The 15,723-nt window shown below is 38.6% G+C and overlaps 1 protein-coding gene across 1 annotated transcript in view; it reads left to right on the forward strand.

The window, feature by feature from the left end:
• The window catches only part of LOC132111516 (EH domain-binding protein 1-like), a 126,187-nt gene that overhangs the window by 50,072 nt on the left and 60,392 nt on the right, over nucleotides 1–15,723 (forward strand). Inside the window, exons 12-13 of the mRNA XM_059518889.1 lie at nucleotides 13,833–14,011; nucleotides 15,054–15,102. Of these exons, the coding sequence (XP_059374872.1) occupies nucleotides 13,833–14,011; nucleotides 15,054–15,102 (228 nt within the window). The remainder of the gene's footprint in view (nucleotides 1–13,832; nucleotides 14,012–15,053; nucleotides 15,103–15,723) is intronic.

Raw genomic sequence — 15,723 nt, forward strand, 5'->3', positions numbered from 1 at the left:
CAAAAGATGGAAGAAAATCTCTCCCAAACAGTGCAGTCCCAAACCTTCTCATGTGGTGCATTACTATAATATTAGAGGCTATAATTAGACCCTAAACTACTATAATAATCACATTCAAAACTGAAATATTTGTATACAACTGAATTATACATAAAACAAAAAACGCAAAGTAGTTTATTACAAAGAGATTTCTTATTATTGTCGATGTGAAAACATTTGTGCTGTTTAATATTTTTATGGAAACCATGACATTTTTTTGTGATCTTTTGATGAATAGAAAGTTCAAAAGAACATGATTTTGACAGAAACCTTTTATAACATTATAGTCTTTACTGTCTCTTTTGATCAATTTAATGTAATTGTAATTAATAGAATTATCAATTATGGGTATTTACCATTGTAGGATCTTTATTTTGGCTCTCGTTTTTCCAACAGTGACACATTTCTTGGTTTCTCCTTTCACTTCTCTTTTTGACATCTAGGACCTCTCACTCCATCCCTCTCATCTTCTTTCTGTCCTCTTCCTGCACGCTTCACTCCGAGCATTTGAATACAGGAATGTATTAGCTGCTCTGTAGGATCGTTATATATGCATTATGATTCTCTTCACTCAATGCTTTAGTGAGTCTAATTAACTAGCTCTGCGGTCCCTCACTGGCTGAGGGTGTGGGGAATAGGGTGCAGGGGGCGAAGGGAAGCCCACCAAGTGTGAATGAGAGTGAGGTGTCTGCCTGCTGCATAGGGGCTTATACATGGCCAGAATAAATCCCAGCAGGCCGAGTGTTTTTATTTACGGCTGTGAGTGTGTGCGTTATAATGTAGTCCATATTTAATTATAGCGAGGGTTTTATCACAGTGCAGCACTTGTGTGTGTGTCCATGCCTGAGAAGTCCTGCCCAACTTAAACATTTAATTACCTAAATTCAGTGGCCTGTGAGGACACACACACACACACACACACACACACACACACACACACACACAGAGACATCAGGAAAATAAGCAAATTTCCTGAGAAACAGAAAGTGGTATCCAAGCTTCAGCTCATGGATACATGGATTTGTGCTCTGAATTGCCCAGTGAATATGCTGTTGGACTCACACAAGATCAGTCCAAATAAACACAGAGTAATTGGTCCATCAGAAATATTTCAGTTTTCGGTATTTGATCTGAGATGTCATGTTTCTAGCAGAACCCTATTTATTCTGATCATGTGCTCCCTCGATCTCTATCCCTTACGTACCCGGTAGGGATTATGATTCCATTCTTCTGCTGTATGCGGAGGCTTTTTCGTCTGAGTCTGGTGTATAAGATGACCTTAGCATGAATAAAGTCAAATGGGATTAGCTGAAGACACACATGCACTATGGCTTCATATTCAGAGTAAAGATATGGGGAGGCCCAAAGGCCTTGTTTATGACTTTTCTATGTGTATTTATGTTGTTGCTAGAGGAACTCCCTCACATGCTCGCAGACCTGAGGTGAGGCAATAAGGTGCTGGTTGAAAAACAAATGAATAGGACACTGCGATAATCTCCGAACACATAAAAGAAATGGAAAAATGTTGAAATTGCCGTAGTTCATGGATTATAGGAGCCCTGAAGACACACGCATTCACAGAGTCAATCTGGGGGGCGAAGGGTAATGTCATCATGGTCTTGTAAACACAATCTGGGATAGTTTTGTCTAAAGTGCACTCTCTTTGATTTATCATCATTCTGCTAACACAGCCTGATCTTTGAGTAGGTCACTATGATTTCCACAATGTGGAAAATGCGGACGGAATCACAGAATCCAGTCTTAAAAATGGAAGTTAATGTATAACACGTAACAGAATGACAAAATTTTAATGAATAAATCAAAAGTACAGTACACATAAATCGCAATGTGATATGGACTAGTGTCTGTGAGTACTAAACTATTTAAATATGAATCCTGCATGTTGTGTTTCAATAGCCAATGGCATTCAAGCGTGATAATGGGGGAGCTGCAACGCCCCCTATAAAATCTCTTGGTGCCAGTTCCTCAGAATCTTTTGAATGAATATCTTGATGTTGCGTTCCCCCGTTTTAGGCAACAGAGGTAACATCAGTAACCGGATATGCTCCCCGCCAATATTGGTCTATCGATGTTGCGTCAGATGCTGACGCATTGGTGAATGTATTAAATCACACCCGTGTTACTGCAAAGGTGGCTCAGCATAAGGGGAGTGGATAGCCCTAATGCGCATGCACATTACCATGTCATATGTCAGATCCATGGTGGTAAGTTGCATAAGCATATATTTGATGCAATGTGTGAAAACCCATTGGATGTCGAGCTGGGATGTTTTCACGAAATTCAAAAAATCGGTCGTATGTAAATTGTTTGTCAAAATTAGGGTTTCATTCAATTATTTTTCTATAACATCTTATCTATCATCCCTGAAAATATCTTGGCAAAATTCACTTGTTTAGTACAGAAAAATAGCGATTTATTGCAGCAAGCAGAAAAGGCTTTCTCTCATGTTAAGAGCGCTGTGGAGGTGCTTTCTCTTAGCACCACAAAAACAGTTAACCTATCAAAATAAATGAAGTAACATATAATCAATGCACATTTCCCACCAGTCCTGTGTAAATTACGGCACGCAAAGTGGCGGAGCGCAAGAAAAAAACAGTCTGAAGCTGCTCACTCTTCAGAAAACTGTCCTCTTCAGGGTAATGTTAGTCTGTTTGTGTAATTATACAGTATAACGATATTAAATTATAGAAATATAATTTAAGTGGACTGACCTGCCTTAACGGTGATTGCAAAAATGAAGCAGCTAGTCCCGGTTCATTAATACAACATTAGGGATGATAAGCTATACCTGAAGCACTGGGATGGCTCAACATAATACTTTCGATCCACTGCAACAGGATGGGTTGGACGGTGGCAGGGGCTGGGTCTACTAGCCACTGCGGCCATGAATTGTAAGTGAAGCAGCATAATGATTGATTTGTATAGCAATGCCAATGCCTATGATGAAGCGTTTCCCCTTGTAGAGTGGGCCCAGAGACCTATAGGACACTCCACATTCTGTGAACTGTAAGCCAGAGCTATTGTGTCCACAATCCAATGGGAGCCTCTGCTTTGAGACATGCAGGCCTTTAATCTGGCCAAAACAGTTGCTGATAAAGTGTTAGCTGTCTAGTGCGTTAAATATAAAAGCGCAGAGCGCATACGGGACAGAGTGGTTATGGAGAGGGGGGGATCCCTGGTCGCAAGATCACTCGAGGCGAACGGTGTCAGAGAATAACCTGGGCTCTGAAATGTGTTAAGAGCACTTTAGGGACATAACCCTCCCTAGGTTTGAGAACAACCTTGCCGTCACTGGGGCCAAAATCCATGCAGGAGTTGTTGACTGAGAGCATATATGTCACAGATGCGCTTCATAGCGAATGATAGCAAAAGTGCCGTTTTAAAAGAGCTTTATTAATTAAATCAACTACAGCAGCTCAAACGGTGGATACAACAATGCTTTTATTACCAAAGTTAGAACCTAAGTGGGGATAATGGGTGGGTGAGAAGGGTTCATCTGCCTCGCTCCCCATAGAGATTAGACAGCCAACTGACAGACTGTCAATCTCCTTTGGAATGCTGATATAGCGCCGGTGACATATACCTTGAGAGTGGAAGGCGTGTGACCACTGTCTAAGCACTCTTGGAAAAAGGATAGAATAACTACAACTGAATGCCATTTGACTATTGCAGTGCAAAAACATTATTCAATCTGGCTTCAGCATTTCTAGGAGAAGGGTGTTTCCCTAATGCGTCACCATCCTACACGACATCAAGAGACCAATATTGACAGGGAATTATCTTAAAGGTCTTCATAACAACCCGTCAAAATAAAAGTTAAACTTAAAAACATTGTGACAGAGGAATATTGTTAAAGGAATATTTACCAATAAAAATAATTTATTAGAATTTATTTAGCAGGAAAACATATTGTGTTAAATTGCTGTTAAACATTGTACTCTAAAATCAAGCCACATTCTTTTTTTCTTGTTCAGTATTTTATTTTACTCTAAATACATCACAATAATGAAGTACACTCGGTCGCACCATCTGCTTCACACAAACTTCAAGTAACTATATATCGTCATAGTTCAGCGTGATTGTCTTATTTTTATGTAAATTACACTTATATTGGTGAGTTTTAGAGTGCGGACTACAACAATAATTAATTGCCTTACCTTTTCAACAAATAAGAAGCAAATTGCGCATTGCTACTTCATCTTATTTTCTCTGTCGTCACCAGATTCATGTAGCTGACCACCAGGTTTCTTTTATGTACTGTAGCTGCCTGTTTACATGTAAGAGTCAGTTAGTTTTAGTAATTTTTACATCTTATTTTTTAGGATGGAAGAATGAATGTACTTGGCTCTAAAAAAACTTTGACATATTAGCATTTGAGGATGCTGTTATTGAAATGGGTGAAGAATTAATCTGGACGAATCAAGGAAGAGTGGAATAGGATGTCTTGGGCTGCGAAAGGAAAGGGATGTTCTGATTCACTAGTATATCTTTTTCTCCTACTATTTTTTTTATCTCCCTCGTTCCTCTGTCGTCGTTTGTCTTTTCCAGTGAAGCGATTTAACACTTCCCTGCTCAAGCCCTTGCTCCTCTCTGTCGGTTAACAGCAGTCTTCCACACAGGGACGCACTGATCTGAGGATTTTCATCAGTTCACGCTTCATAAATTATGGTCTGTATTTTAATATAAAGAAACGTCAAACGCAGTCACCGCAAAGTTCTTTAGATTTGCATAAAGCCCTACCGGAGTGAGGCGGTGTCATCTTTAGGGCTAGTTCTCTCACAACCCAGGCTAAAAACTCAAAAAAGTTTTGAGAAAGATGTTAGTAACTTTGTGCGATTATGTTCACTTTCACTGTGGCTTTACTTTATCTCTCTTCCCCACACCAAAGAACACGTGACTAAATTTAGTAACCTTCCATTTTTTTCAGTTTTTATAAGTTTATGAAAAGGTTCTGAGTTAGTAGAACTAATCACAAGACCAAATTAAATGATGGTGTTCATGACCTGAGAGCCCACAGTGGGAGGGCCAGGGCCAGGTCACAGTCTTTCATTACACTTCTGTTTTCCACTCTCTCCGTCTGATTCAGACTGCAACATAGATAAATTGAAATTAAAGTAAATTAACATTATTTAATTGAGTTCGCAGATGGCAGTGGCATTTTTTAATTAGTTTGTGTGAACACTGGTGGGTTTTGACTCCACATGGTCATTTCAGCATGAGACGTGTAACAATAAGGAATTAAAGAGCAGTTTAAAAATATATAATCATATTGCCTTGAATTATATATTTTGCTTATTATTATGCCAAATAATTATTAAAATCTATATAAAATATATTTTTACAATATAGTTTCACAAATATATATTTAATTGTATATAAAAATATAATCTATCATATATAAGTATGTGTGTGTGTGTGTGTGTACATTTTAATTGAGCAAAATTCATATTATGATTAATCTTTTTTCCATGTGAATTAACTAATTTTACAATACGTTTTCCTCTGCCTGTATTGTAAATGCAACCGCTTTTCTTACAAAAAAAAACCTTTCAAGCTTGTTTTTTTTTTTTCTGATCCTTATTTCACCCCAGTGAAGTTACCCCTCTGAACCCTGGGCCAAGGCCGGGGGAGCAAAGTTAAGTCCAGCTTGAGCCCCGGTTCTGCTCCTGCGCATAGACTGGCCATCCTCTCGGAGGGCCGAGGAGAGACCACGAAACCCCATGCTGACAGAGGGGCAGTAAGACCCCAATACTACCCTCATAATCTGTGAAACTCTACCAGAATAATCTCCCTCAGCCGGCCCTCTACCGCTGAGTGATGCAGGACAGAACCTGAGATGCTTTAAGACCTTAAGGCTTCAGGACCGAGAGAGAGAATGTCTTAGAGCTTTTATCGGTGAAATCTCTCCATTCAATGAAAATATGAATAAAGTGAGAGCTATTTGGTCAGAGAAGGAGAGAGAAGAGAGTTCATCTTCCTCCTCAAAGCATCTGTGAAGGATGTTTGTGCTCTAAGAATGTCACAAGCATCAGAGTACTGGCTTTAATTCAAGAAAACTTTTTTCCAGGTGTGTGTTTTGGCTCAATGTGCCTATCGTGAGCAGATTCTGGGCAAACGTAGAACTTGTTTCCAATCCAGAAGGTTTTGGACGGACCTCATTTACCTCTTAAACAGCCTTTGCGTCACATTCATTGGATCTGTAGCAGTTCACAGCATGGCAGTTAGCATTTCACTGCTTAGAGAGTCCTCAAGCCATCAGGCCAGGTGTGTGTGAGTGTTTTTAGCCTGTTACTGTAATACCACTATCATTATCCTCCTCTCCTGCGTGTATGTGTATGGGTGTAAGCTCAGTTCATGAGTTAAGCACTTGAAGAGCTCTCCAATACCCACGTTGACTTGCTACACACAGGCTACAAAGCTCTCGGTAATCTTCCTGTTGTAAGTCCTTAGTTTTATCTGCCAGGGATTACACTTCTGGCTTCAGAGAAGTAGAGAGGGAGCACGAGAGGGAGAGAATGAGAAAAAAGGCTGCGGAGAAATGAAAACAAATCTTTAGTATAATCTCTAGAAAGAATACCTATTTGAGTGGAGAAGTTGGCTGGCTACAGATTGGCCAAATCACCTTATTCTGTGTGTTTGATGTGAACGAGGCAGATGTGTGCACGTTTGATAATTGTAAGTGTATGTAAGTGAGTTTGTGTGTGTTCGCTTGTGTACACGAGGGTCAGGAGAGTGTGTGTGTGTGAGCTGATGAGGCCTGTGTTTGTGAGTGAGAGGTTTTAAGGCCGAGGGCAGTTTGAATGACATGGTGGAGATGGAGAGTGTAACTTTAGATTAATCTTCTCCTGGTCTCTCCTCTCCTAAAGGTGTGTGGCATTAAACCCGTTTCAACTGGGAGAACCTTTTACCCACAGTCCTCTGCATACCACCCATCACTGTTCAATAACAGCCACTGATTCCTAGCCCCCACTACCCCTCAACCTCTGCCTTTCAACTCCTAAAACCTCTGCGATCACACACGCACACACACATTATAACCCTTATTTTAATGTAGATGGAATGTAGAACCCTTAAAGGGGCCAGACTTGACATTGAGTCTAATCATAATGTCATGGTTAGTTTAGCATCATTATTTAGTTTTAAATGACTATTTTCCATCTTTTCTCTAAACTGTAGGATTAAACTTTTACTGTACCTTTACTACTTTCACATGTAAAAGACATCTGTTGTATTTGGCTTAACCCCAGGATACTGGAGTGAAGTTCACACTTGCATGTGATATATTTACAAATACTCTATATATATATATATATATATATATATATATATATATATATATATATATATATATATATATACATACACACACACACACACACACACACACACACGTATAAATGGACAGTCATACACTACCGTTCAAAGTGTGGGGTCAGTAAGTTTTTTTTTAAGAAATAAATATTTTTGTATTTTATTCAGCAAAGATGCATTAAATGGATCACAAGTAACCGTAAAAGATGTTGTTAGAAATGGTTTGTATTTCAAATAAATTATGATATTTTTTACTTTCTATTCATCAAAGGAAATGCATCACTATTTCCACAAAAATATCAAGCAGCACAGCTATTTTTGACATTGATAATAATAATAAATGTTTCTTGAGCATATTAGAATAATGTGAACTGAAGACAGCTCTCACATTAATAAATTGAATAAATAAATAAAATTTATTAAAATATAAAAGTTTTTTTTTTTATTGTAATTTTTTAATTGATCACTTAATTGCAGCCTTGAAAAAAAAGGAAATTTACAGAGGTGTGAAACAACATGAACTTGAATAAATCATGACAGAATTGTCTTTTTTTAACAATCTTAGCAATGTTATACACTCCTTTTTCTTTCCTCATGAGCAAGCCAATAAAAAAGTGAAGGCATTAATAATCACTATTTATTATTTTAATTAGTTTTTCTGTTGTATGGGTTCAAAATCTTGCTAAGTACCGCCTAGAGTACCTGTGGTTGTGAATCACTGCATTTAATGTGAAGAAAACCTGCCATTTGTTAGCAAGTTTGGCGTTTTGTTTTTGTGTCTTTCATTAGCTTAAGAGTGTGCCTCGTCTCATCTCTCATGTGTGATGCTGTTTGATGGTGTGAAACATGCCACAGTAAAAGCCTTCCTTCCTGACTCCATTGATCCCTCTTCACACTCCGGCCGACGTATTGACTGGTGTGTTTTGATCAAGGCCTCGTTCAGATAGGGGTGACTTTGTAATTATATACTTTTTAATTGCTTTCACTTATCAGGGCTCTCATCTGCCGACGAGACCGTACCGCCGTGGACAGCAATCTGACGGCGGAGCAGAGCACACCTGATGTTTCCCTCTCTCCCTCCTTCTACTTCCCGCAGTATTACTGCTGCTCTTAATGAGTTTCCGTGTGCATTGCGGATTCATTGATAAACGACAGCTTTATCAGAGCAGATCACTGAACTTTGCCTCCTGTAATTTATTTGTTGAGGAGTGTTGTCTAAAGCAGATTAAAGCTGTATAGATTTAGATTTTGCTGCTTTACACACCCTCTCATGCCTGTTTTAACTGACAACAGCGCTTTAACACAAAAAAAAAATCTTTTGTATGTTTGTTCGCCTTTTTTGCTCATGTCTACATTCGCCTCAGTAAATCGCATGTTTTTTTAGGGTTTGTTTAGCGTGGCGGTAATTTGAAGGTTGTTGTTTAAGTTCGGTGTGTTTTGCCAGAAATGTTCGCATGTTGATGATGTTTAGCGTTAAAGTGATTTGAGTCATTCGGTATGTTTCGTGAATGCATGACTCCCTCCATCAGAGCTAAGAGCGTGCCAGTCGCCTTTTTTTGCTTTTAAATGTTGTTTTTTTGTGTGCGCTCGTGTGCAGGCCTCACTAGATAAAGCTCATTTACACAGTTCAGAGTTTTGGGCTATGCCTCTTAGGCAGTGTTTTTACCGCCTCTAACGTTAGATTACACTACACATGTATAGTACACAAGCACGTGCGGGAGATTTGCTCTTGCTCGTATCCTCCCAAATTTCCTTATGTTTTACCGAGTGCTGTTGTGTTTAAATTTTTAAAGACGTGTAGCTTAGCATGGGAAACAGGCCCCGGAAATGTGATTTAGTCATTCTCGCATTTTTTGTGTTTTTGTTCAAGGCCCAAAAAACTCCCCCTCAGCCTCAAGCTTAGGCAAATGAACTTCGCTCGTTGGTAAGTTTGAAATGTGAAATGATGAAACTCATATGAAAGTGTGGTCGTTCTGAGTAGAGGTGAAAACATATTTTTTGTCTTTAAGGAAGCAAAAGATATAAATACTTTTAAAGTTACAATCTTTTTTTTGCAAATTTCGTACATATGGAATGTGCAATAATTGACAGTTGATTAATAGTTTTTTTTTGCTGGATCACACTCTGGGATCAACCGTTTTAAGCATATGACCTCTCCTAGTTCCTCTGCCAAACTCTCTCTTCATCCTCTCTCTCACCCTTCATTTTTCCTATTCTCATTCAACACAGATTAAGTTTTCCCCCTCCTCATCTCTTTTTACCTTCTCCTCCCTCCTTGCCCCTGTCCTCCACCATGTGTCAGATGTGTGTGTACGTTTGCTGCCATCTTGAATAATGAATATCTTTTCTGTCACCACCTTATTTTTGGCAGATTTTTAAATGTGCTGCATGATTTTTTTTTTAGCTGTTTTGTTTTTTCCTTCATTTTTTGTGTGTGTGTGTTGGATAGTGATGAATGCAGCTTCATTTTAATATGTTCTGTTTGTGTGAAGAAGCGGCACTGTAATCCTGTCCTCCAGCACAGAAACACGCCAATCGTTTTTTTTTCTCCTCCTATCCCTACACCCCCCTCCCCCCCACGACCACTGCTCAGGGCAAGACAGCGCAGTGTTTGATAAGTACACGCGCTCTATATGACACCAGAAATCCCCGTCAGTGTTGTTTCAGTAGATACATGTTCAGTAAGAACGTGCACTCGGTACACAGAACTTTTACACAGTTTCCACAAAACAATTTTTTGTTCAGTTCGAACAATGAAGTACTGCTTCATCATCTAATCCACTGAGCTACAATGTTTCAATATTAATTTTATTTATTGCCTTGGAATTAACCATTAATATTTAAAAAAAAAAAAAAAATGGAATGATCATTTTGTAATTTGAGAGCATTTCTGATGTTTTGATGTGGAAAAGTTCAGTGACTGACAGAAGTGTTCAGTAGTTTACATCTGAACCCTATATTTTACAGTGAAACAGTGCAGCAGTTTATTTGAAGAATATTGTTTACATTGGAACAGTTTACCAGTTTACATTCGAGAGAATTAATCATTTTACACTGGTACTTTTCAGCAGTTTATGTTTAAATGGAACAATTCAGTAGTTTATATTTGAGCAGTAATTTACAACAGAACAGTTAGCAGTTTGTTTTTTTAAAAATCAAGCCATTTTTGAAAGTTTACAATAGTACAGTTCAGCAGTTTTTGTTCTGTTCAGCACCTTTGTGGGGAAGTCGTGGCCTAGTGGTTAGGGAGTTTGATTCCTAACCCTAAGGTCGTGGGTTCGAGTCTCGTGCTGGCAATACCGCGACTGAGGTGCACTTGAGCAAGGCACCGAACCCCCAACTTCTCCCCGGGCGCTGGATCTATAGCTGCTCCGGGTGTGTGTTCATGGTTTGTGTGTGTGTTCAATGCTGTGTGTGTGTACTTTAGATGGGTTAAATGCAGAGCACAAATTCTGAGTATGGGTCACCATACTTGGCTGTATGTCATGTCACTTTGTCAGTTTAATTCAGTAATTAATAAATTAACACTATAGTTTACGATCAAACAGTTTAGCAGTTTACATTTGAACAATTAAGCAGTTTTTGAAACAGTTTACAGTAGTGCAGTTCAGCAGTTGATTTAAAAAAAGAACAGTTCAGTTTAGATATTAAGCAGTTTATATTTGAACAGTATTGTTAAACCGAGAACAGCTTAGAAGTTTATATTTACAACATTTTTTTTAAACATTTCAGGTATCTGAGACATTCAGTTTTCAGTTTAATAAGTGAGTTAGTCATTTATATTTTTATCAGTTTGCAATGCAACAGTTCAGTTAATCTGATAAAAACAGTTCAGCAGTTTATATTTGTACATCACAACAGTTCAGTATTATACAGAGTAACAATTCAGTAATTTACAGGGGAACTGTTCAAAGTGAATACTTTAGCAAGTGTGGCAAGTTTAGCAAATTGAACAATGAGGCTTAAGTGTTTTTTTTTATATGTTATTTCAGTAATTGACGGTAAAACAGATCCTCACAGAGGTGGAGGATGAATTAAATAACAGCCATGGTTCCTGGGAATTTAAACGTGTCTTGGTGTGTTAGTGTTACTGTTTTCCTCCCGCCGTAAATGTGCCACAGGGTACTGTTAGCCTAAAGAGCCGAGTCCTCCTAAACGGCTGTTGTCTTCTAATTGCTTTAATAGCACCTGGCCGGTAATCCCAGGTAATTATCAAACTGAAATTAGACAGCTACTTCAAACATCTCTTAAAAGGAGCAAAGACTGCCTCAGGAACTTACAGCTCTCTTAACATGCATGCCGGAAAAGTGACATGGAAAAGTGGTTGCGGGTTTTGCATTTGTGTGGAGCTTAACATGTTCTTCCCCACCCCCATGTAGCATATGAGTGTATGCTGGGAATCCTTGTTTAGTCCATTCAGTTAATCAGACTTAGTTTCTGCTCTGTATAAATCACTGTTGTTGATCTCTGATTGAATATGAGACCCTTTAATAAGGGAAATATGCTTTTCATAATTAAATGGTTGAAGTGAGACACCTGAATCCTAGTTTGGTGTCACTCAACAGATTGTGCCAGTCACAGAAGGTACAACAGTAATATAAAAGGAAGAATAAAACAAAATGAGCTTTGCTTCTCAGTTATGTTCTACATTAAATGAGGTTCAGACTATGTAAATGTACATGACAGTAAATTATGTAAAAACATTCCTAATGTTCATTGTTGGGAGTTTATTAGTATTGATCTGTGTTTACTGTTGTGGCGGAATCCTGAGCATTGTTGTTAGTCTATTTGTGTGTGTGTGTGTGTGTGTGTGTGTGTGCATGTCTCTCTTAATAGTAGAAAGGCTCTCGGAGCCCCAAGGGCCCCTCACTTGACTTTTCCCTCCTGCTCTTTCAAGACAACCTTAACCTTTCAGATTGTGCAGACAGACTTATAAACGCACAAATAACACACTTGCCCTCAGTGGCATTCGTTCGGATCTTAGCATTTAATTATGATAATGTCAGAAGCAAGCATTCGAAGAATTTAAAGGAAGTTACAGCTTCAGCGTCTAGCCAATCTACTTAAACCACACCTTTAGGATGTCACGGTTCCCTTTTATAATATTATTGTTGTTTTTGTAGTTTTTGAATTTGTGTCTGTGATTTACATAAGTCTGCTTTGGGTCCCTCACAAGCATTTTTTTAAGTTTGTATCCTTGAATCCTCCTGTAGTAGCAGATTCTGTCCAAAAGGGAGCGTTGTTAAACTGCCGTACATGCGTGAAATGTTGACCAGCTGATGTATAGCGCTCTTATCTGGGGAATGGCAGCGTCTCTCTTCCTTTGCACACACAGATCCATACAGATACCTGTCCTATGATAATGTATTTCTGCAGGATGAGCACTCTTTTATAACATGTTAGATTTGTATTTAGATGTGGAATCCATCAGGAATGCATTCATCAGATAGCTGCAAGTTTTGTCTCAGGCTATTTGATTGTCATTATTAAAAAGTTATTGTGAGGAGAAAAATGCGAGCCCTTGCACCACAAAATATGAATTTTGAGCGATAACATATCCGTAACGCGACGGCTCCATTTTTAACAGGATTATGTCCGAAAGTGGCCAGACTCCCGGTGCGAAGGGGTTCTGCTGCTTTGTGTTTCTGGATTTGCGGGATTAGAATTCTCGTTCCTCCGTTTAGTTGGACTCTTAATCCAGACTGATACAGCTTCAAAGGCTGGTCTTTATTAATCATGTGTATTCATTATCCATGGTCATACACTCCTTACAGACCAAAGCTCTCATTAGAATGAGCATGTAAGTCTTTTGTATGCATTTTTCTCTGTGTGTGTGTGTGTGTGTGTGTGTGTGTGTGTGTGTGTGTGTGTGTGTGTGTGTGTGTGTGTGTGTGTGTGTGTGAGTGTGTGTGTTTGTTCAAATTAGACAGAGGGTTCAACAGAAGCGACTTTTTAACAAAGTTTAGTTTACAAAGCTAATTGGCGAGAGATGGCTTGGATCTGATGTTCTTGATTGGAATTTAAGGACTTTTGAAGAAAAGAGGGATAATAAGAGTGTTGTATGTGTGTGGGATAGAGAAAATAAGTCTGTATTTGAAAAATGGTCAAAGCTTGGGCTAAATGAGTTGTGTGTAATTTAGTGTACATTTCATGTTTCCGTATAATTACAAGTTGTGTTTCTCTAATTCGTTTCCTTTGTTCTGCATACGTTATGCAACACATTCCCACTGTGTACAATGAAACTGAAAAGACGTTTTTCTTTTTTTGTCTTGTAATTTAATATATTTTAGAACATTTATATTAGTGTTTTGTTAAGTTAATAGTCTGTGAGATTCTGAGTATGTTCATTTCCATGTCAAAGCTGACGTCATTCATTTTTAAAAATAATTTTAATGTCAATAGCACATATTAATCTCTCTTTTTTTAACTACATCCTTCCCTCTCTTTCTCCTTCTCTACAGCCCAGTCCAATTCCTAGTCCTGTTCTTGGTGGGAGGCCGAATGCAAGTCAGTCCCTGTTGGCCTGGTGCCGTGAGGTCACGAAAAACTATAGAGGCGTCAAAATCACCAACTTCACCACTTCCTGGAGGAACGGACTGGCATTCTGTGCCCTGTTACACCACTTCAGACCAGACTTAATGTAAGCCATGCACATTCATGACAGTACACACTTTTATACAAGTGTCATTACACACAGGAAATGTTTCTTTAGGTGGTTCAGTCAGCAGTACCCAAGTTTAGAGCACGGGGTGCTGACTCAACTTACCCCACGTTAAAGGTATACCTCCCCCGAAAATTGAAATTTGTAATATTGTCTTTTGTGTTTCACATAAGAAAGAAGGTCATAGAGGTTTGGAAGGTGGGTGTATGATTTTCAGTTGTTGCCTTTTGATCAAAATAATCATCAGATTACTCTATAACATCTGTATAATTAATAGCGACAGCCCTAAACTGTATACACACACACCTCTTTTAATTCAACTCTATCTCTCTCACTTTGTGTGGGGGGTCTTATATGGTTTATTTTAGAGAGTTTTTATTCCCCCTTGTCTTATTTCTGAACATTTCTGTGTCTGGTCTCATCAGGAATGACTCAAATCCTCCTTAATTACTACACTTACAGCAGATTCATCACAGTGCTGACAGCCCCACGGCCAACCACCCTCTGCGTTTATCATACGCTAAAGTACCAGGAATCTGTCCTACATCTATTTATGCAGTTTAACTAAAAATATGGCTTGTTACAGAAGTGAAGCGTTTATAAATGCTTTTTCATGTGGAGAAAGTCCTGAGAGGGCTTTTAAAGCACATTGTGCCCCAGGGAACAGTACACAGCCCACATCAAGGTTTGAATGAAATGTAGTGAATGCTGAGGCTTATGATATAAGCAAAATGAAGGATATTGTCCATTTTTAGAGTAACCCACTATTGTTTTCCCTGCTGAAGAGGAAAGACCCCAGGCACACAGTGGGTAGTGTGATGGAGAAGGAGAGATGAAACGTTTAATGTGTTGAGTGGTCGCGTAAAGGTTGTGTGTGTGTGACTAATTTTGCTTGCACTCACACACACTCTATTAGTTGTGTTGATTGCAGAGCTGTGAAATTGCATGTTACAGCCATTACATGAGACGCATTTTTAAAGCTAACTCTCTCTCTCTCTTGCTGTTCTTTCCTCCCTCCTAGTGACTACAAGGCTCTCAATCCTCAAGATATTAAAGAAAACAACAAAAAGGTAAATGCTACACACTCTCTTCCTCTCTTCGTTTGTTTGTGCATCAGTAATCCTCCTCAGTGATTTATTTTGTTATAACTCTGATTCACTCCCACCCAGCGTTCTCTAATTGCCACTTTCAGAATGCTGGCTCCCCTGCCGACACTAAAGGAAAGAGTGTGTGTGTTTGTGTGGATGGAGTGAGTCACCTGGGAGTCATAAGATAGCATCATAATTCATAAACATGCTATAAATGAACTTTACAGGCTTCTCCACAGAGGGAGAAGGAAAGAGAGGGAGGAAAGGAAGAGAAATAAAGGGATGTTAATCACACACTTAGAGGAAAATGCAGGACCAAGGAGCTCCCAACAGCAGACACACACACATATACTTGTAAATATACTTGTGCAGACTTCCTATTAACTTCAGTTTTTTATTTTATTTTTTAAATTAAGCAGTATAATAGAGTATAATTGCTACACCAAACCCAAGCCCTTATAGACTTTAGAAATATTATTATTTATTTTTCTTTTTTAACAATAGTTTTATATGAACACAGTTAATGCACTTTGATCCACACCAAATCTGCATATTAGAATGATTTCTGAACGATCATGTGACACTGGATGGAATCTTTATAAA

This window comes from Carassius carassius, chromosome 31 (genome assembly GCF_963082965.1).
Source record: "Carassius carassius chromosome 31, fCarCar2.1, whole genome shotgun sequence".
In the NCBI taxonomy this organism is placed as follows: domain Eukaryota; kingdom Metazoa; phylum Chordata; class Actinopteri; order Cypriniformes; family Cyprinidae; genus Carassius; species Carassius carassius.